Genomic DNA, 21,801 nt, shown 5'->3' with positions numbered 1-21,801 from the left:
ACAGTACACATCCAACTTTCCTATTCTCGTCCTATGAAAGCACAATACCTCTCTATAACGTGGGCAAAAGAGAATGGTGAATGCAACAAACCTTTAATAATGAGTCAAGTTAGATATGGATGCTTGGGTGAATACAATGAATTAGCATGCATAGATTTATTCTGGTATGCCGAGGATGGATGAAAGTCATGTGCAGAAATGTGTATACATGTTAGAAGCTTTTATCTTATACATTTCTTTATGTGCTAATGGCTTTTTCCCCCTTACATGGGAGGTAGCCAAAAACAAAGGCATAAAATCCATTCCCACCCATTCCATCCCCACTCCCTCCTTTTTATATTGGTTCCTGGATTACAGGTCCTCCCTGCATCTCACCCACTGCCCTGGGTCAGAAACAATGTAGCAAGACAGCACAGCCATAGCAGGGCCACTTCATTTAATTGGCGATCCCCCCCTTCTCTGTCCTCTCGTGTAGAAAAAGAGAATCAGGAGAAATCCCTTCAGGCTGCATCAAAATAATATTCACACATACTCCCCCACCCCCCAACTTCCTTCTATGCATAACAGGATCATCCATACATAACCATTCTCCACTCACCCTTTCTGTCTTCTCCCTTCCTTCCTCAAGAAAATTTCCCATTTCTCAATGCCCCTTTTACCCCATCTAATCAGCTCATCCTTGGTCAACCCCTCATGTTCACTCCTTCCACACCTCTTTTACTAATGTTTCTTCACTCACTTTTTTCATGTGTCCAAACCATCCCCATACTCTTTCATCAATCCTATCTCCCAACTCCCTTTCCAAACCCATACTCCTCACTTCATTTCTCACTCTATCCAGCCATACTTCTCAGGCATTTCATCTCAAGCACATACTTCCGTGTTCATGTTCTGTCCCATACAGCACAATCGCTTTTCCATACAACCTCCTCTTAGCATCTATTTCCAAATGTCTATTTCTCATTACTTTCTAATCCCCCCATTGCTTCTGTCAATCCATATTATACCTCCATCTCCACTACCCCCTCCTACTGCCATAATCACACACAGGTATCTAAAGCTATCCACTTCCTCCATTCACTTTCTCCTTTAGCCCTTACCTGGCAAGGGCGAGTAAACTCGTCTTCACCCAATTTTTCGCTTTCAGAGTGCAATAAGTATGCTTGTCCAAGGATAATGTTTCAAAAACAAACACAGACAATATTCATAATTGAATCAGGGGCCTTCTCAGCCATCAGCAAGTATACTCAGTGAATCATACGTCTGGTAGCTGTGTCTCTTCCACCTCAGGATGCATTTGTGAGTGATAAGGTATCAGCCAAATGAAGCAGACTCATCATTCAGAGGATGAGAATGAATATGAAGCTTCAAGTAGAAGCTTGGATATATCAGATGAGTGCAAGTTTATCCGATGATAGCTATTTTCTCAAGTGAGGAGGAGGATGTACTACATTGGTGGCAACATGATGTGTCGAAACAAAGCAGGTTTCCTCTACCACCACGCTTCCCATTCACTGGAAATCCTGATTATCAATTGATCAAGATGTAGTCGATACAACTCCTTTTAATTAATTTAGACTTTTTTTGTGACAACAGACTTGTTGATAGTTAAGAAACCAATCACTTTGCTGAACAAACTGGAGAAAATGACTATGTAGTGCCCTGTAAGAGAAGCAGTTTTTTTTTTTTAGGAATTGTGAAAATGCCAAATCAAGAAATGAACTGGTTGCAAGATGAATTACTTGAAACCCCAGTTATTTTTGGAAGCTGATCTGTTTGAAGAGCCATAATAAGAAAAAACAGTATTTTCATTGTGAATAATGAAACCTTTGATGCAGAAACATCTCAATCCAAAGTTTTTTGACGTTTTGTAAGAACTTTAACCTCTTCACTCCGGGGCACATCGCACGTCTGGCAGCATTAGCTGCCAGACGTGCAATGTTGCGTCAGATTAATCGCATCATAAAAAATAAAGTCAGTGCTCAATCGTTCATTCTCTTTCACCCATGAATTTTGCTAACCATAGAAAATATGATGAAGCCAGTTTAGAGAGAATGGAGGTTTCGTAGGTACGACTACAATAAATGAAATCAAGACGCTGACGTCGGCATCATCGCGTACACACTTGCTCCTCATGACGCCTACATAGGCTTCACCGTATGGAAGTGGTTAACAAGTGTTATACCACTAACAAGGGAAGGTTAAGTTCAGTACAATATACAGTATACAGGTAGTCGTTGACTTACGAATGATCGACTTTACGATCACGGGATAGTGCAATAATATTTAACATTTAATAGCGTAATAGAATTGCAATGTTATTCCTGGCAGTGCAGTGCAATTACTCCGCAAGCCGCGAGATGCGAGTACGTTAGTTTTGGCAGGCTGCGGCAGCGTCAGCATCCCAGCCAGCGAAATATTCTTTCATTTTGTTTGTTTGAAGTAAAATGTTTTCTAATTTTGCATTGCATTTTGCATTTTTGCATTTTTGTATGTTTAGCAATTAATAAAATGTAACAGTAAAACTTTTTTTTATGCCTAGGCTAGTTTGTTGTCAATAACAATATGTTCGATACAGTACATAAACGAAAGGAATGCGTTTTGAAATAAAAAAAAATTCTAATTTTGCCTTGCATTTTGCGTTTTTATACGTTTCGTAATTAATAAAATTATAACAGTAAAACTTTTTTTTATGCCTAGTCTGTTGTCGATAACAGCATTTTGTATTTTTGTTTTGCGATTAATAAAATGTAACTAAACTTTGTATTTTAATGTTTTGCGATTAATAAAATGTAATAGTAAACTTTGTTTATGCCTAGTCTGTTGTCGATAATATTTTCGGTACAGTACGTAAACGAAAAGAATGGGTTTTGAAATAATTTTTTCTCCTAATTTTGCTTTGTAATGAAAATCGAATATTTTGTATTTGTGAATTGTATTCAAAGCAATAGTAAAGTAATCGTTTTTTGGTCAGGGAGTTCGTGGAGCGTGTTTCCGAGAAATTTTGGACGCGGAGCGATCTTTGAACAGATAAAAAATTTAGCATAACCAAATGTTCGTGCATCTGAAGCGTTCCATGCGGTAATCGTACGGAGAGCATATGGAATTGGTTGGGAAGTGTTCGTTTTAATCGTGGAGTTGACGGAGAAAACGTAATTTTACAATCGTTTCCCGACTACCGTCAACTATTCAACAAATGTTTATCTTCCGTATCGCTATTGTAAACAGTCTGTTTAACGTCTACGCCATTCATTCTGCATTTGATTTCCGTATTTGACACAAATACCACACAATCCCTTTAAGAACACTACTAAATTATGAACAATACACTACCGCTTCACGTTTATCATCAGGCCGCTATAAAATCACCTGAAACTACTGATCCTCATCAGTCTGCCAAGTTTCTGAGGAGTACACATCTACAGGACCTGGAGAACCCCTACACCGTGGATGTATTGACGTGATTCTGACCTCCAGAAGACTTGACCATGAACCATCCAGTGCCCCCAATGATGGCATTGCTGCTCCAGCTCCAGCAACAAGCCCAGCAAGCCGTGCAAATTCATCATATTCTGCAGAGGAGGAGGAGAGCTGGAAGGACACCAAGGCAGGTGTGGGTGAGACCCTGGATTGGCAGGAGAGTTGAACTAAGCCTGTACGACAAACTGTTGGTGGAGCTGAGGAACAAGGACCAGAGGTCCTTTCACAACTTCATGAGAATGCCAGTCGAAAAGTATGACGAAATTGTGGAGAGACTCACCCCTAGAATCACCAAGGAGACCACAAACTGGCGTGGTGTGCCACTCAATCCAGGCCTGCAGGTGACACTAACACTACGACACCTTGCTTCAGGATCCAAGTACAAGACAATGCAGTATGCTTGGAGGGTGCCTCACAACACCATCAGTATGGTTATCAAGGTGTGTGAGGCTATCGTGGAGGAGTACTTGGACAAGCAGTTGATGTGCCCCATGACTAAAGCAGAATGGAGAAGAATCTCTGATGATTGGTAGAGAAGGTGGAACTTCCTACACACGATAGGGGCCATTGACGGCATGCACATTACATGCAAGGCACCCCCTAATTCTGGCTCAGAGTATTACGATTACAAGGGCTTCTTTAGTGTTATACTCTTCACCATGGTGTCCTCGGACTACAAGTTCATGTATGTTGATGTGTCTGGCAATGGGTCTGCCTCGGATGCACAGATCTTCTTGGTCGGGGATGTACGGGAAGTGTTATCGGAACAGTAGTGATGCATACAGAAACTGTTCAACTTGTACATGGATGGGGTAGTGCAAGAGATAAATGCAAGGGTAGTGGGTCAGGGATTGGAGATGGTCAAAGGAAATGAAGAAAAGTGGGAGGTGAGCCAGCTGTTGTTTGCGGACGACACTGCGCTTGTGGCAGGATTAGAGGAGGGATTGAGGAAGTTGGTGACAGTTTGGGAGTGTGTGTGATAGAAGAAAGCTGAAGATAAATGTGGGTAAAAGTAAGGTGATGAGATGTTCAAGGGGTGAAAGTGGCAACAGACAGGAAGTGAGCATTATGGGAGAGCGACTGGAGGAAGTGGATAGTTTTAGATACTTGGGTGCAAATGTGGCAGGAAAAGGTGGAGTGGAGGTGGAGGTAGAATGTAGATTGAGAGAAGTGAGTAAATGCCCTGGTGGATTAAAAAGTGTAATGAGGAATAGACATTTGGGAATGGATGCTAAGAGGAGACTGTATGCCAACAGCACTGTATGGGGCAGAAACATGGAACATAAAAGAGGAAGAGAGAAGGAGTTTGAATGTGTTTGAGATGAGGTGTCTGAGAAGTATGATGGGGGCTAGAGTGAGAAATGAGGAGGTGAGGAGGAGAACAGGGGTGGTAAGGGAGTTGGGAGATAGGGTTGATGAGAGTATTAGGATGGTTTGGACACATGGAAAAAATGAGTGAAGAAAGACTAGTAAAAGAGGTATGAAAGGTAGATGTGGAGGGAGTGAACATGAGGGGACATCCTAGTATGAGGTGGATGGATGGGGTGAAGGGGCTTTGGGGAAGAGGGGAATGTCTGTTGAGGAAGGACTGGAGAGGACAGAAGACGGGTGAATGGAGAATGGTGTATATGGATGATGTTGTGATGCATGAGGTGGAATGGGATGGGGGATGGGGGGTGAGGTAGTATGTGTGAGCAAAATTTGACGCAGCCCGAAGGGATTTCTCCTTGTCTTCTTTTATGCATGGGGGGACGGAGGCGCGGGGGTCGCCAATGTAATGAAGCGGCCTTGCTGTGGATGTGCTGTGTCTTGCGACACTGCTTCTGACCCAGAGCAGTGGGTCAACATAAATGATAACTATAAACATAACCAGTGTTTTCTTCACATAAGAAAATATTTCACTCCAAACCACCTCTTCTTTAGAGGTATATACTGTACCCAACCTTCCCTTGAACGGCATAAGGCTTTCGTCTATAGATAAAGCTTGGTTAGGGGCATAACAATGAATTTCTCACAAATCATCATAAACTTAAAAACAACTTTAGATTGGGACGTGTTTTTACATCAAATGTTTCATTATTCACAAAACGACTCATCTTATTATGGCTTCAAACTATCGGCTTCCAAAATACTGGTCTTTCAAGTAATTCATCTTTCAACCAGTTCATTCCTTTGATTTGGCATTTTACCAATTCCTCCATGCATCTTCAAGGTAAAAAACACAAATTTAAACCTGTTACAGGGTGCCACATACAATCATTTTCTCCAGTTTGTTCAGCAAAGCAATTGGTTTCTTCAACTCAAGTCTGCTGTCACAGAAAAGACTAAAAACATCAAAAGGAGTCATATCAGCTACATCTTGAGCAACTGATAATCTGGGATTTCCTGCAAATGGGAAGCATGGTGGTGGTGGACACATACTTTGTTCCGACACATATCGTACATTCTCCTTCCCTTCCTCACTTGAGAGAAAATAGCCATCATTAGATGAACTTGCACTCTCATCTTATGTATCCAAGCTTCTAATTGAAGCTTCATATTCATTCTTACATTCTGAGCTCAACATCTGGACATTAAAAAAGGTGAGTATGTGCTCTAAAGTGATGAGTCTGCTTCAAATGCATCTCAAGACGGAGGAGACATGGCTACCAGACATATGATTCACCAAGTATACACACTGATGGCTGAGAAGGGCCCTAATTCAACGATGAACACTTGTCTGTGTTTTTCAGTTATTATGTTTGGACGAGTTTACTAGTTCCACTGAAAGATTGGGTTGAGACAAGTTGACTCACTCTTGTCAGGTAAGGGGATAAAGAAAAAACAGAGAAGAGTGGGATGGTGTGAAGGATATGACAGAACTAGAGGAATGGGGAGGTTTCATTTTTTAAGTAATAAAAAGGTGTGTTTGAAGGAAATTATGAGAGGAAGGAGGTGAATCAAGTACGTACATACATATACCAAGGCTTTTTCCCCCATACAAGGGAAGTAGCCAGAATGAGAATCAAGTAGAGAAGAAAAAGTAAAAGGTGCAGATGGAGATGATAATGAAAGAAGTGGCAGTAAGAGGAAGATGGGCAGAGTATTTCAGGAGTTGCTAAGTTCAAAGGAGGATATGGAGGAAAAGGTAGTTGCAGTGGGAAGCACCAAGAAAAATGTGATGAATGTGGAAAATGGAGAAGAAATAAGGAAAGATGTGGTGAAAGCATTTAAATGATGAGAGCAGGTAAGGTACCTGGGTCAGATGAATATCATGTGGAGTGTCTAAAAAAAAGTGAGGTACAGTGATGGTGGTTTGTCTACAAGAGGGCAGAGTACCAGAGGACTGAAGGAGTGCATGTATAATTGCATTTTACAAGGGAAAAGGGGACAAGCAATACAGTCTCAGAGGGATCAGTTTGTTAGTAGTTGGGAAGGCTTATGAGAGGGCTCTGATTGAGAGAATTAGGAGAAGAACAGAGGGAGTAATTAGTGAGGAACAGTGGGTTTAGTAAATCAGATTTTTGTAGAAAGGGAGATATGAGAAAACTTTAGGAAAAGGTAAGGAAGTTTTTTTGGACCTTTATGGATTTGGAGAAAGCTTATGTCTGGGTAGACAGGAAGGCACTGCAGATATATGGAATAGGAAATCGGTTGAGAGAAGTCAAGAGTTTTAACGAGAGTAGTAGAGCCTGTGTTAGAATTAGAAACTGAGCGAGTGGCTTGAGGTGGTGTGAGAGGTAAACAAGGATAATGAACCAGGGATGGGAAATTCTTAAAGAAAATGGAGAAAAACAGGAGATAAGCCAGCTGTTGTTTGCTAACAACATTGCACTAGTAGCAGGATCAGAGGAGGGAAGGAAGTTAGTGACATTTTGGGAAAGTGTGTGAAAGGAAGTTAGTGAGTTTGGGAGAGTGAACAAAAGTTGAAGATAAATGTGGGTAAAAGTAAGATGATATGTACAAGTGAAGAGAATGGCAGCAAATTGGAAGTGAGTATTAAGGGAGAGAGACTGGAGGAAGTGAACAGCTTTCAATACTTGGGTATGAATATGGCTGAAGGGGAAGGAGTGGAGGTGGAGTTAGAATACAGATCGAGAGAAATGCCTTGGGGGATTAAAAAGTGTAATGAAATATGGACATCTTGGAATGGATGTTAAGAGGAGACTGTATGGAGTAATTGTGCTAACAGCACTGTATGAGGTAATCATGGAACACAGGAGAAGAGAGGAGTTAAATGCGCGAGATGAAATGCCTCAGAATTATGGTAAAGGTTACTAAGCTGGATAGAGTGAGAAACAGAGGTGAGGAGATGAGATGGGGTGGAAAGGGAGTTGGGGGATAGGGTTGATGAAAGATGGTGTGGTAGGCAGAGGTGGAAAGAGTGAAAATGAAGGGGCAACCAAGGATGTGATGGATGGGGTAAAAGGGGCATTGGGAAAGAGGGGAATGTCTATTGAGGAAGGGAGGCAGAAGACGGGTGAGTGGAGAATGGCCGTGTATGGATGATACTGTGATGCATGGAAGGGAGTGGGTGGAGGACGGGTGAGGGAGTTTATGTGAATGATCAACTTGACATAGCACAAAGGGATTTCTCCCCGTCTTCTCTTTCCCTGCATGAGGGGATGGAGAGGTGTGGTTGCCGATTAACAAAGCAGCCTTGCTGTGGATGTACGGTCTTGCTGCACTGCTTCTGACCCAGGACAGTGGACAAGATGCAGGGATAACCCATCATCCGGGAGACAAGAAAATAGGGAAGGGTGATGAATAGGAGTGGAGTATGTGGGGATGAAATGGGGGTAAGTGGATTTATGCCTTTGTCTTTGGCTACCTCTCTTGTAAGGAGTAGGTATATGTACAGTTTTACCTACCCTGTATTATTCTTAAGTGATGACCCACAGTGTATGGGGTGCTCATTTAATCATAAGGAGCTAAGACAAAAGGATAAACAAACCGGCATTGGATGGGTGCGTGCCTTGCCTGAATATCTCCCTTCTAGGTGGGAAGAAACTTTTGATATATAGAAAGATACCCAACTTCCAGTTCACTACTACACATCCTTCAGTTAAACATACTAAACAAATTCAACGATTTCAGCTCAATTACTACTCTGTTCATAAATCTTTGGCCACTCACTAATCCAAATGCCTCACCAGCATTTACCTCTTTCAATACTGTAATGAAATTAAAGGTAAATGTGGGTAACATGACAAAATGTACAAGGGGAGAGGATGGCAGTAACTTGGAGAGTCTTAAAGGAGAAAGGCTAGGGAAGTGGTTAACTTCAGGTACTTGAGGTTGCATGTTGTAGGGAGAACTGAAGGTGGAGGTAGATTGTAGATTGAGAAGCAGGTAAGTGCCTTAGGGGATTAAAAAATGTAATGAGAAGTAGACAAATTGGGAATGGGTACTAAGAGGAGATTGTGACACGGTGGTTGTGCCAGCAGCATTGAATGGGGGCAGACATGGAGAGGAGGAGTTGTGTTCGTGATGAAATATCTGAAGTATGGTAGGGGTTACAAGATTGGAGAAATGAGGTGAAGAGGAGATGGGAGACAGGGTTGATGAAAGAGTATTGGGATGGTTTGGACACACGGAAAAAATTAGTGAAGAAAGATTAGTTAAAAAAGAAAAAAAAAAAAAAAAAAGTGTGGTTTAAGGGAACAAGAGGAGCCAACCAAGGATGGATGGATGGGGTGAAAGGGGCATTGAACAAGAGGATGATATCTGCTGAGGAAGGAAGGTAGAGTGCTCAAGATAGGGGTAGGGGTGAGTGAAGAATGGCTGTGTATGTATGATAATGTGATGAATGAAAGAGGGTGCGGGTTAGGGAGTGATTGTGTGTGAACAATATTTGATGCAGCCCAAAGGATTTCTCCCCCATCTTTTTCTGCATTAAGGGATTGAAGGGGGATTCACCAATTAAACCAAGAGGCCTTGCTGTGACTTGCTGCAGTGCTTCTGACCCAGGGCAATGGGCAAGATGACCTGCCATCCAGGACCCAAGAAAAAGAGGGAAGGTGGGTGGTGTGGTGAATAGGACTGGAAGTGGAATTAAGCCTTTTGACTTATGAAGAGGGTTTTGGGGAAGGGGGGAATGTTTGTTGAGGAAGGAAGGGAGAGGACGGAAGACAGAGGTGAGTGGAGAATGGTTGTATATGGATGATGATGTGATTGCATGAGGAGGAATGGGTGGGGGGGTGGGGGGTGAGGTAGTATGTGTGAGCAAATTTTGACGCAGCCCGAAGGGATTTCTCCCCGTCCTCTCCTTGTATGCAAGGGGGGACGGAGAGGGGGGGTCGCCGATTAAATGAAGCGGCCTTGCTGTGGATGTGCTGTGTCTTGCGACACTGCTTCTGACCCAGGGCGGTGGGCAAGGTGCAGGGATGACCCGTCATCCAGGAGGTGCTCAGATGAGAGGGAGGGTGGGAGGGGTGTGGAGTGTATTTGGGGATGAAATGGGTGGGAGTGTTTATATGCCTTTCCCTTTTTGGCTACCTCCCTTGAAAGGGGGAAAAAGCCTTGGTATATGTATGTATGTAGTACTGATCCCTGTGGGACACCACTAATCATATCCAAGTACCACTCATTTTTCTTCCATTCAAGAAATTTTCTATCCATTTCAATAGTTTTCCTTGTATACCTCCTATTGTTTCGAGTTTCCTTAATTTTTTGTGTGGTACTTTATCAAACACCTTTTCTAAGTCCAGGAAAGCAGTCTGCCCATCCATCCCTTCCTTATATTATATCTATTAACCTTGAAAAGAAACAGATCAAATTTGTGCCCTCACTAAATCTGAATAGTCTCTCATTTACTATATAGCTTTTCTTCAGACGTTTTGTCCATCTATTTTTGATAACTTTCTCACAAATTTTGGCTACTGTACTTGTAAGGGACACTGGTTTATAGTTTGTTGGGTCTTCCTCGTTTTCCCCTTTATATTAGTGCAATATCGGCATTTTCCCAGTCTTGCGGCACATTTCCTTTTCTGAGTGAACAATCTATTATATATCTATACATTCTTTTAGTATCCATTATGCAATTCTGTCCAGGCCATGTGATTTTCTGACATCAAGGTTCATTATTTGGTCCCTTATATCTTTCTGTGTCACACTTATGTCTTTCATTGGGGGAGGGGGATGTCTTTCTCTACTTCCTTATCCCAAATGTTTAGGTTTTCTTTAGTGAACACATTTGAGAAGCTTTTTCATAATTTCAGCCATTTCTACATCCTCTGTGTATTCCATGTTCGCTTGACGTAGTTTTACCATTTTCAATTTATTTTTTTTAGTTTACCATTCACATATCTATAGAATAATTTAGGTTTATCTTTAAATTTGTCTAATATGTATTCACAGATTCTTTTTTCTTCCGAGTACTTTTACATAATCGTTTCTTAGTTTGATATTTTCCAAGCTTTCTCTCTTCTGTCTTTTGCCTCACTACACTTTGTTATACATACATCAAAGGCTCTCCCTTACAAGTGAGGTAGCCAAAAAACAAAGGCTTAAAACCATCCCCACAACATACTTCACCCCCTTCCCTCCCTCTTATCTTGGCACCTCCTGGATGATGGATCACCTACATCTTGCCCACTGCCCTGGGCAGAAGCAGTGTCACTAGACAGCACATCCACAGCAAGGCCACTTCATTAAATCAGCTACCCCACCTCTCTGTCCCCTCATCCAGAAAAGGAGAAGACGGGGAGATATCCCTTCGGGCTGCATCAATTTGTTTCTCACACATACTCCCTCATCCATCACAGCATCATCCATACACAACCATTCTCCATTCACCCCTATCTTTTGTCCTCTCCCGTCCTTTCTCAACAAACATACCCCTCTCTCCCAATGCCACTTTTATCCCATCCTTCTCATCCTAGGGCGCCCCATCATGCTCACTCCTTCCACCTCTGCCTTACACACCTCTTTTACTAGTCTTTCTTCAATCATTCTTTCCATGTGTCAACCATCCCAATACTCTTTCATCAACCCTATCTCCCAACTCTCCTCCCAACCCTGTTCTCCTCACCTATTTTCTCACTCTATCCAGCCTAGTAACCCATCGTACTTCTCAAGCACCTCATCGCGCATTCAAACCACTCCACTCTTATGTTCCATGTTTCTGCCCATACAGTGCTGTTGGTACAATCACTCCATACAATCTCCTCTTAGCATCAATTCCCAGATGTCTACATCTCTACACTCATTAATCCCCCCCCCCAAGGCATTTACTTCTCTAAATCTACATTCTACCTCCATCTCCACTCTTCTTTCCTGCCACATTTGTACCCAAGTATCTAAAACTATCCACTTCCTCCAGTCTCTCACATAATACTCACTTCCAGTCTGCTGTCACTTTCTCCCCTTATACATCTCACCTTACTTTTACCCACATTTATCTTCAACTTCCTTCTTTCGCACACCTTCCCAAACTCTGTCACTAACTTCAATCCCTCCTCTGATCGTGCTACAAGCAGAGTCATCAGCAAACAACATTCTTCTCCCACTTTTCTCCATTTTCTTTAACCATCTCCAATCTCTGATCAACTACCCTTGCATTTACCTCTCACATCACCCTATCCATGTATAAATTGAACAGCCAGGGCAATATAACACATCCCTGATATAGTCCCACCCTTCACTGCTCATAACATCTGTCCTCCTATCCCATATACCTGCAGTACCTCCCCAAGTGCCTTCCTGTCTACCCTGTTGTAAGCCTTTTCCAGATCCATAAAAGCCCAAAACACATCCTTACCTTCTAGCATTCTCATATATGTCTTACCACAAAAATCTGATCTACACAACCCCTACCTGTCCTACACCCAAACACTTCCTCACCAATTACTCTGTCCATCTCCTAATTCTCTCAATCAAAACCCTCCCAACAAGCTTAACAAGCTGATCCCTCTGAAACTACTACACTCCACATTTGTCCCTTTTTCCCTTGTGAAGTTGAACTATACAGGCACTCTTCCAGTCTTCAGACACTCTACCCTTTTAAACATCAAATAACCTCACCAGCCAGTCCATCATCATTGTACCTTCCTTTTACAGACATTCCGCATGACATCCATCCATCTTGCACTTAATATACAGCTTTTCCTTTTTTTGTCTTGGTACACATTTATCCATTCCATCATAGTGTGTGTGTGTGATGTGATGTATCTTAGAGATGCAAATGAAGAAATGACATTGTCAAATAGTATGGACTTGTCCATAATCTATATGATCTTAATTAAGTAGTGGAGGTAAACCAATTCCAATTCTCAGGCCTGCTGTGGAAGCACCATGTCACACTGCAGTACCTTTGACCCAAGTGGTATGGTGGAAGACACAATTGACCCTTCATCCACAATATGGAGTGTGAGTGTGAGAGAGAGAGTGTGTGTGTGTGTGTGTGTGTGTGTGTGTGTGTGTGTGTGTGTGTGTGTGTGTGTGTGTGTGTGTGTGCGTGTGTGTGTGGGGGGGGGATGAACGGCTATTGGATTAGTGTGGAATTAACTAGGTAGGTGTATGCTTCGACTTAACCACACCCTACTTATAATGGGAAAAAAGGCCTTTTTGAAATAATGTATTATTGGATGAACTAGTGTCAAAGTTTTCTAGAGTCCAATCTATTGTTAGTAATGTGATCTGTAAATTTTGATTGAACCAGCAACATACACCTTCACAATTTCATTTATTTTTAGTTGATGACTGGGCAGTGACACTTACACCCACACACACGTCATGATTTTTATGACAACATTATAATCATGCTCACCTGTGAGTCACTATCACGAACAGAACACCAGTTGTACAATAGCAATATGTATTGTTTGTGGCAAACATTTTGCCACCAGCTCCAGGATAATACCCATTTCAACACTTACAGTATGTGTGGATTTGCTACAGACTGATATGGTAAACAAAAAACACTAATAGTGTCAGACCTGTTATACAAAACTGGAAAACATAAAAATTAAATCATCTATGGATATAAAAAAATTCTAATACAAAACAGGTAACACCTGTACATAAGAAACCTAAACATTATCTAAAAGTAACCATGCAATAATCTTACCTCACAATCCTCACGCTTTTCTGGTCCCTGCGTTGCTAGTACCCGTTCCTCGAATGGCACTTTTTGTATTGCTATATAGCCAGTTAATGGTTCAAACCATGGATCTTCTTGTCCAAAATTTACCTAGGAACAAAAACAACAATGTCTCTTAAAATCAAATTGGAACAGAACATTTATCAACAACCAATTTCTTTCACCCAAAACCTACCTGGAATGAAGAGTTCTTGGTAACAATGTGTGGGAACAGAGCAGCATCACCAATTTCTCTATGACGAATTTCATATGCTATGCCTTGATGTTCACCATTAACTGTGAATGAAATAACTGCTGGTTGAACATCCAGATCAAGGAAGCATCCAACAACATCACCCTTTCCAAATTTGATGCCATAATCCTGAAAGAAAAGAAAAATTAAACATTGTCTTTTCATTAATACAACACAGCATGATATCCAACCTAAAATACAACTAAAACATCAAGCAAACTCTAACCTTGAACTTGAGATTGCTTGAAGCTTTTGCAGTGCCTCCATAACCATAACTAAGTGGTTCCTCTCCAAGCATTAATCCAGTGTCATCAACTGACCAGCCTGCTCGAACAACATGAGGATGTTGTTCTTCAGCTTCCAGATGAGGAACACTAAGATGCTCCATCACTTTCACTTCATAAAACACCTTTCCTTTGGTGAAGCCATATGTTGCTCTCACTCCATGCCACACATAACCAAAGCCTTGTCCAGTTAAAGGATATGCTGACAATCTGTCTTCCTTGCTTATGATGAGACTCATATCTGAATTATCTGAAAATTGCAATAATGTCACTCATTAAAATGTGACAATTCAAGCCAAATAGGCAACATGTAATCCACCAGATACTGAACACGGGAAAACATGAAAAACTTACACCAGTCAAGTACTACCAAGCTCTTGTCAAACTCGAATTCATTTTCTACACGAACTAACTCAACATCTGGTCTGGATCTCTTCGCTGCAGGTGTCATTTTTGTTCCTTCAGATGCCCGTTTTTCACCCCTACGCCCCTCTTCAGTAGATTCTACCTTAACATCTACTGGCTCCTCCTTTACATCCATGGATTCCCCATTGTCATATTCACGTTTAATTTCTGTTAAAAGATGGAAATGCAAACATTGATTGGTATAGCAACAATGAATAACATTGGTAACAAAGTCAAAACTTTCTTGTCACTTGAAAGGTATCTCGGTAATTAACTAACCTTCAACTGGGGCCTCTTCAAACCCTTCCTTGTCATTCCTTTCACAAGGTTCATCTTTTACAGCAGTCATGGGCACATCCTCATCCTGTAGTTCTTCTTTCGCTTGCTGTGCAACCTCTTCTTCCTCGTCCTCAACTTCTGCTGGCACATCTTTCACATCTTGTTCTTGTTCTTGTTCTTGTTCCTGTTCCTGTTCTGGTTCCTCTGGCTCCTCCTCCTCCTCCTCGTCCTCTTCTTGTTCAGGCTCACTTTCATGTTCTGGTTCAACCTCTTGATCAACTAATTTTGATTCACGTTCAGCTTGAGGCTCTTGTTCACACTCATCTCCAGAGCCAGGTTCATCAACGAGCTCTGGTTCAGGTTCTGACCCTTCTGCCCCATCATCCTCCACATCTTCAACAAGACTTGTTTCACCACCTGTAAGTTTGAAAACAATGCAGTCACTTATCATCTAATGGCATCAAGGGTCAAGTTTCTTTTCCCAAATATTGTAAAGCACCAACTTTATTTAGAGATATAGTTATCACACTTGTAAAGATATATGGACCACTATTTAGGTGTAACTGACCAACTCTCACACACACACAATGATCTTGGTTATACCATCCACCTTCCCTAATTTGATTCCCTGCCTCCTTTAGAACTATAATATGGGCAAGAATTTCTGACAAGTAATTCCCACTCCCCATATTGACTATCTTAAGTGGAAAAGGGGAAATAAAGGCAAGGCTAGGAGCAAACATTCACCTGTTATTACTGCAGCTAAGCAAGCACAAAGAGTTAGATGCTAATGGCAAGCAGTGGAATGACATAAATCCATGTAACCCGCCCAAACTTACGGCAAAACCCAATCACACCAACATTACCATTTTTTCTTAACCTCTTCACTCCGGGGCACATCGCACGTCTGGCAGCATTAGCTGCCTGATGTGCGATGTTGCATCATAATAATCGCATTATAAAAAATAAAGTCAGTGCTCAATCGTTCGTTCTCTTTCACCCGTGTATTTTGATAACCATAGAAAATTGATGAAGCCAGTTTAGAGAGAATACAGGTTATGTAGGTACGACTACAATAAATATAATCAAGATGCCGATGTCTGCATCATCGAGTACCCACTTGCTCCTCATGCCACCTACGTAAGCATCACCGTATGGAAGTGGTTAACAAATTTGTTCCACCCTGGACCCAAACTTCTGTACTGTACTTTATTCATATACCTATACACCTTATTAATAGCCTTACCTATTCTCACTCACATACTTTCCTAAGCTTCATCACTTACTTCCTTGGACCCTCTCTGACCCAGTCACAAGCACAGCCACCAGCAAACACTACTGGTTCACCTGCCACTCCCTACAACTACCTTCACATTTTTCTTCCATACTATCCTATCCATATACTAGTTAAACAGCTATGGTGACTAACACAACCCTGGCATAGCCCCACTTTCCCTCCACAAGCAATGTCTAGCAAATAACTAGCTCTCCTCCCACTTCCAGCCAATCACTCACCCTTTTCAATCCCATTCCCAAATATCTGATATATCTACTGACCACAACTCCTTCCGCTTCTTTACTACCACCACCTTCACCTCTTCATAACACCATTCATGGTTCGTAAGAATAGCAAATTGGACCAGTTTTAGAGAATCAAAACAGATTTGTCAAAAAATGGAGCATAATGCAATTTAATTGGAGTGCTGTTTGATTATTTTTGTGCAAGACCTGTCAGAATGAAAACAGAAAATACCACAATTTGTCACAAAACTGAACCCCTACTTGTCTTATGCTGTGCTTTTATATATAGTCAAACAATTTAAGTCTTGAGTATAAACTTGAAAGCATGCAGCCACATCACTTATTTTATATTATTATTTGCTTGATTTTCATTTATTATTAATGTCAATTATTAATTACTACTTACCTACCTGTTTATTTTATTATTTTGAATTATAATAATCTTTATTTATTTTTCTTTTATTTATCATTATCATTTTTTTTCCACATCCAACCTTGTTATGGGCCAAAAGGTCTCCTGTCAGCATGCTCTGCCTTTGTAATCCTTTGTAACCAATCTTGATATTAATTAAGATTTCTGATATACCCTTGATATGCTGACATGACCAACAACCCAAGCTACAAGGCAGTTCATGCTGCATTCTGGCCATGGCTATTTCACTTTCAAAAAATTGTCAACCCCACACATTCAACCCTCTTTTATCACATCTTATTCAAGATAGGTCCATCCTCAGACATCCATCAGTTCACCTCCCACAACAAACAATATCAATCATGGTGTCTCAAAGCTTGTGACCATTCACCACCTATCCCTCTCTCCCCTCCAAACCTCATCTCACAAACCAACTTTGTCACTTCTTCCTTGAAAAACCCTGTTTCCCTTTTAGCCCTCACCAACTCCCAAATTACTCTCAGCTTCTCCTGGTGTTCTCTCTTTATTCTATTTGATCAATCTTACTCTCATCACCTCTACCTCCCTCCCATTTTCTCCTTAACTAAACTTCCTCCACTCTCAAGACACTTTCTTCTAAAACATTACCTGACACTCCCCAACTATCTCCCCTGAAACTATGAACATCCTGAACTCTTCAAATCCTCCATTTGGGTACCATTATATAATCAATGCCCTAGCAAATGGTGGTGGTATTGGGAGGAGGAGGAGGAGGAGGAGGAGGAGGAGGAGGAGGAGGAGGAGGAGGAGGAGGAGGAGGAGGAGGAGGAGGAGACATAGAAGATGATGAAGAAAACATTGTCAAACTATACTGACTATTTGGTAGTAAGGCAACTTTTCTTCTAGCTTTGCCATGCAAATATTTCTCATTATCGAGCTTCCCTTCTTTCTTCATAAATTCTAATTGTTCCCACATATATATCCCAGTAACAACTCTTCCTTCTTATTTTACCTGGCATATCTTTCAAATATTTTATAAATATTCCTTTCTTCACAAATTCAGTGTTCCCCCACCCAACTCCGGTTCCAGTTTGGAGTTTTGTATAGACTATTTTCATTAGATTCTTTCAATGACTTCCAGCAATTTCATGAAAAAAGTATCTCCACTGTAAATGTGTATACTGTGTATGGTAGGATATGCCTTTTGTTATTCAAAAATTACTAAATAAAACATAAATAGAAGAAAAAAAGTTGAGCCTCATAGTACTGATACAGTTGCTTTATCACTTCTGTATCCCTGTGGTGGGGGAAAAGGGATCACATGAAGAATTGTCACCCCAGTCTTCATCAGGGTGACAATTCTTCATGTGTGCCATCCTGTGTTTACGATTCTTCGGTTGTACAAGTTGATAACAATAAGCATAACCATCATTCAACCTAGCCTAACATAATCTTTATTCCATTGTTGATATTCGGCATACTGGGGTGACAATTCTTCATGTGGGCATTCTGGGGTGACAATTCTTTATGTGACCCAAGAATTCTACCTCATTTCCTATTTGCATTGTAATTGGGAAAATTTCAAAGAACAACAGCAAAAGTAACCCCAACATGACAGACAAACCATACAATGAAACAAAAAAAGTGGGCCTACCAACTAAGGAAGACCAGAGAAAGAGATGACCCGATTCTGGTTTTTAGAACCCTAAAAGTTTTAGGCAAATTCAGAGATGAATTTCTCTGGCAATAGAACCTCAAGATACACAAGTCAGGTGAACAACATAAAAGACAATATAAATTAGGAGAAAGTATGACAAATGGTAAGTGCCTTGGGGGATTAAAAAATGTAATGTGAAATAGACATTAGGGAATGGATGAATGAAGGGGCGATTGTGCCAACTGCACTGTATGGGGCAGTGGGGAAGTGTGAGAGATGAAATGTCCAAGAAATATGATAGAGGTTATAAGGTTGGATACTGTGTGAAATGAGGTGAGAAGTTGAGTGGGGGCAGAAAAGGAAATGGGAGATTGGATTGAAAGTGTTGGGATGGTTTGGACACATGGAAAGAACAAGTGAAGATTAGGAAAAGAAATGGAGGAGATGGATGGATGGGGTAAAAGGGGCATTGAGCAGGAGGGGGATATCTGTTGAGAAAGGAAGGGAGAAGACAGGGGCACATAGAGAATGGCTGTGTATGGATGAAGGTGGGGGACATGGGGATGGAGTGATTATGTGTGAACCATGTTTTGACATGGTCTGAAGGGATTTCTCCCCATCTTCAAAGTTCCTGCAGGAGGGGACAAGGTGTTTTACCAATTAAATAAAGCAAGCCTTGCTGTGGATGTGCTGCATTGCTTCCGACCCAGGGCAATGGGCAAGAGACATGGATGCACAAGCTATATATATATATATACCAAGCTTTGTACATTTCATACAAACAGTAGGCCCACATTTTTTTTTTACTTTGATCATCCCACCTGGATTTTTTCGGGTTTATAAAACAGGATTAGGAGTCCTGCTACCTGTAGCCCCAAAGGGGACATTACTATATAAAAAAAAAAGTCACACTGATAAGGCCTAGACTAGAATATGCGGCGACATTGTGGTCACCCAGTGCCAAAAAAAAATATAAAGAAAATAGAAAGAATCCAGAGAGCAGCCACAAAAATGGCTCCTGCACTTTCAAATTTGTCTTATGAGGAGAGACTGGCTAAATTGGAGTTACCGACTCTGGAGCAAAGAAGAGAGGCGACCTACTGACCATCTATAGAATCATGAAGGGCACAGAAATACTCTAAATAAAGGACTTGTTAACCACTTCACTACGGGCCAAAATATCGCGGGCAGCATTAGTTGCCAGACGTATGAGGTTGCGTCATAATACTTGAATTATAAAAAATAAAGTCGCTGCTGTATTGATCTTTCTCTCTCTCACCCGTGAATTTTGATAACCATAGAAAATATGATGAAGCCAGTTTACAGAGTATGTGGGTCACAGGTACTACAATAAATATAATCAAGACGCCGACATCTGCATCCTCGCGTACCTACTTGCTCCTCATGACGCCTACGTAGGCGTCACCGTATGGAAGGGGTTAAACTGGGACAAGAGAAACACAAGGACATGGGAAGAAACTCAAAAAACATAGTTACAGAAGAGATCTTAAGAACAAACTGGAAGAAAAAATTGTCTCTGCACAAACCATTCATGAATTTAAGAGCAAACTAGACACTGCGAGATACAAAGGTGGAACACCGCGAGCATAGCTCCCCTTCCTGTAAAATTGTAAAATACAACTAGGTAAATACAATCTCCTCTTGGCATCCATTCCCAAATGTCTTTTCTTATTACACTCATAATCCCCCAAGGCATTTACTTGCTTCTCTCAATCTACATTCTACCCCCACTCCTTCCTTTACAAATGATTACAAAGGCGGAGCATGCCGACAGGAGACCTTTTGATCCATATCTAGGTCGGATGAAAAAAAAAAAATAATAATAAATAAATCATATTAATAATAAATTAAAACTATACTAATGTAAATAACAAATAAAATACATAAATAAATCCATAGGTATAGTTGAATAACAAACAGGTAAATAGTAAATGATAATAGACATATAACTAATAATAAATGAAAATCAGACAAATTATAACAAAACAAAAACAAATAATATAACATAAATTATAATCATTACAGCATCGTACTTAGGTATTTATCTAAATGATTCTTAAAGCTTCGAACTGAACTACATTGCACTACCTGTGCAGGAAGTTTATTCCACTCATTAACTACATGGTTGGCAAAGTTGTTTCTACCTACTTCCAAATTGAATCTATTTCCGGACAGTTTGAGACCATTGTTTCTTGTCTGATTCTCATTCAATGTGAAAATTTGGTCACTTTTGATGTTGTCAATTCCCTTTAAAATCTTAAAGACCTGTATCAAGTCACCTCTGAGTCTACGCTTTTTTAGGGAAAACAGATTCATGTGCTTAAGTCGATTTTCGTATGATTTATTCTTGATATTTGGAATCAGTTTTGTGGCTCACCGTTGTACTTTTTCCAGTCTTGTCAATGTCTTTAATGAGATTCGGTGACCATACGGAAACAGCATATTCCAAATGTGGACGAACTAACGATTTATATAGCTTGTTAATGAGTGATGGACTTGTGAAATCAAAAGATCGCGCAATCAATCCCAGAATCTTATTTGCTTTCTCAGAGGCTGAAATACACTGCTTGGATGATTTGAGGTTGTTACTGATAATTACGCCGAGATCTTTTTCACTATCCACTTTTGTTAACGAATTTCCAAATAACTTGTAATCGTACTTACTGTTATTTTTACCTATGTGCATTACCTTGCATTTACTTGTGTTAAATTTCATTAGCCACTTTTCAGACCATTGCTGTAATATATCTAAATCTTCTTGAATATCTAATTGGTTTGAGTGATTATTTGCCACTCCGCACAGTTTTGTATCATCAGCAAATTTGGAAACAGTAGATTTTAGTCCATGGTCTATATCATTTATATATACTATGAATAGAAGTGGCCCAAGAACGGAACCCTGAGGAACTCCACTTGCAACAATTTTCCATCCAGAAGTTTTTCCATTTAAAACAACTCTCTGTTTTCGACCTTTCAACCAATTACTAGTCCAACCTAATAGGCTACCACTTATTCCATGCAAAGCTAATTTAGTAAGTAGTCTTTCGTGTGGGACGGTATCAAAAGCTTTTGCAAAGTCTAGATATATTAAAAATCTATATTGTTTTTGTCATAATTCGAGATAACTGTGTTGTAGAATTCGAGTAAGTTAGTCACGCAAGAATGTTTCCGTCTGAAACCATGCTGGCTATCATTTATCAAACGGTTACTTTCTAAATGATATTCGATAGCATCTCTGATGATAGTTTCCATTATTTTTCCTACGATTGAAGTCAAACTTATAGGCCTATAGTTATTTGGTTTCTTTTTGTCACCTTTTTTGAATATGGGAGTAACGTTAGCTAGCTTCCATTCTCTTGGGACATCTCCGGATATGATGGATTTCTTGAAAATAATTTCTAATGGAACAACAATCTCATTTTTCATTTCCTTTAAGATTCTTGGGTGCCA

At 40.6% G+C, this 21,801-nt stretch overlaps 1 protein-coding gene across 4 annotated transcripts in view; it reads right to left on the bottom strand.

The window, feature by feature from the left end:
• LOC143022127 (uncharacterized) overlaps positions 1 to 21,801 on the bottom strand; it is a 116,761-nt gene that overhangs the window by 79,450 nt on the left and 15,510 nt on the right. For all 4 annotated transcript variants that reach the window (XM_076180146.1, XM_076180145.1, XM_076180149.1 and 1 more), the window contains 5 exons: positions 14,762 to 15,178; positions 14,432 to 14,650; positions 14,020 to 14,327; positions 13,737 to 13,922; positions 13,529 to 13,651 (listed from right to left, as the gene is read on the bottom strand). In XM_076180146.1, the coding sequence (XP_076036261.1) occupies positions 13,529 to 13,651; positions 13,737 to 13,922; positions 14,020 to 14,327; positions 14,432 to 14,650; positions 14,762 to 15,178 (1,253 nt within the window). The remainder of the gene's footprint in view (positions 1 to 13,528; positions 13,652 to 13,736; positions 13,923 to 14,019; positions 14,328 to 14,431; positions 14,651 to 14,761; positions 15,179 to 21,801) is intronic.

This window comes from Oratosquilla oratoria, chromosome 43 (assembly GCF_046742065.1).
Source record: "Oratosquilla oratoria isolate Oo_2021 chromosome 43, ASM4674206v1, whole genome shotgun sequence".
NCBI lineage: Eukaryota > Metazoa > Arthropoda > Malacostraca > Stomatopoda > Squillidae > Oratosquilla > Oratosquilla oratoria.
The sequence above is the reverse complement of the archived record's forward strand: the minus strand, read 5'-3'. Positions and strand labels throughout refer to the sequence as shown.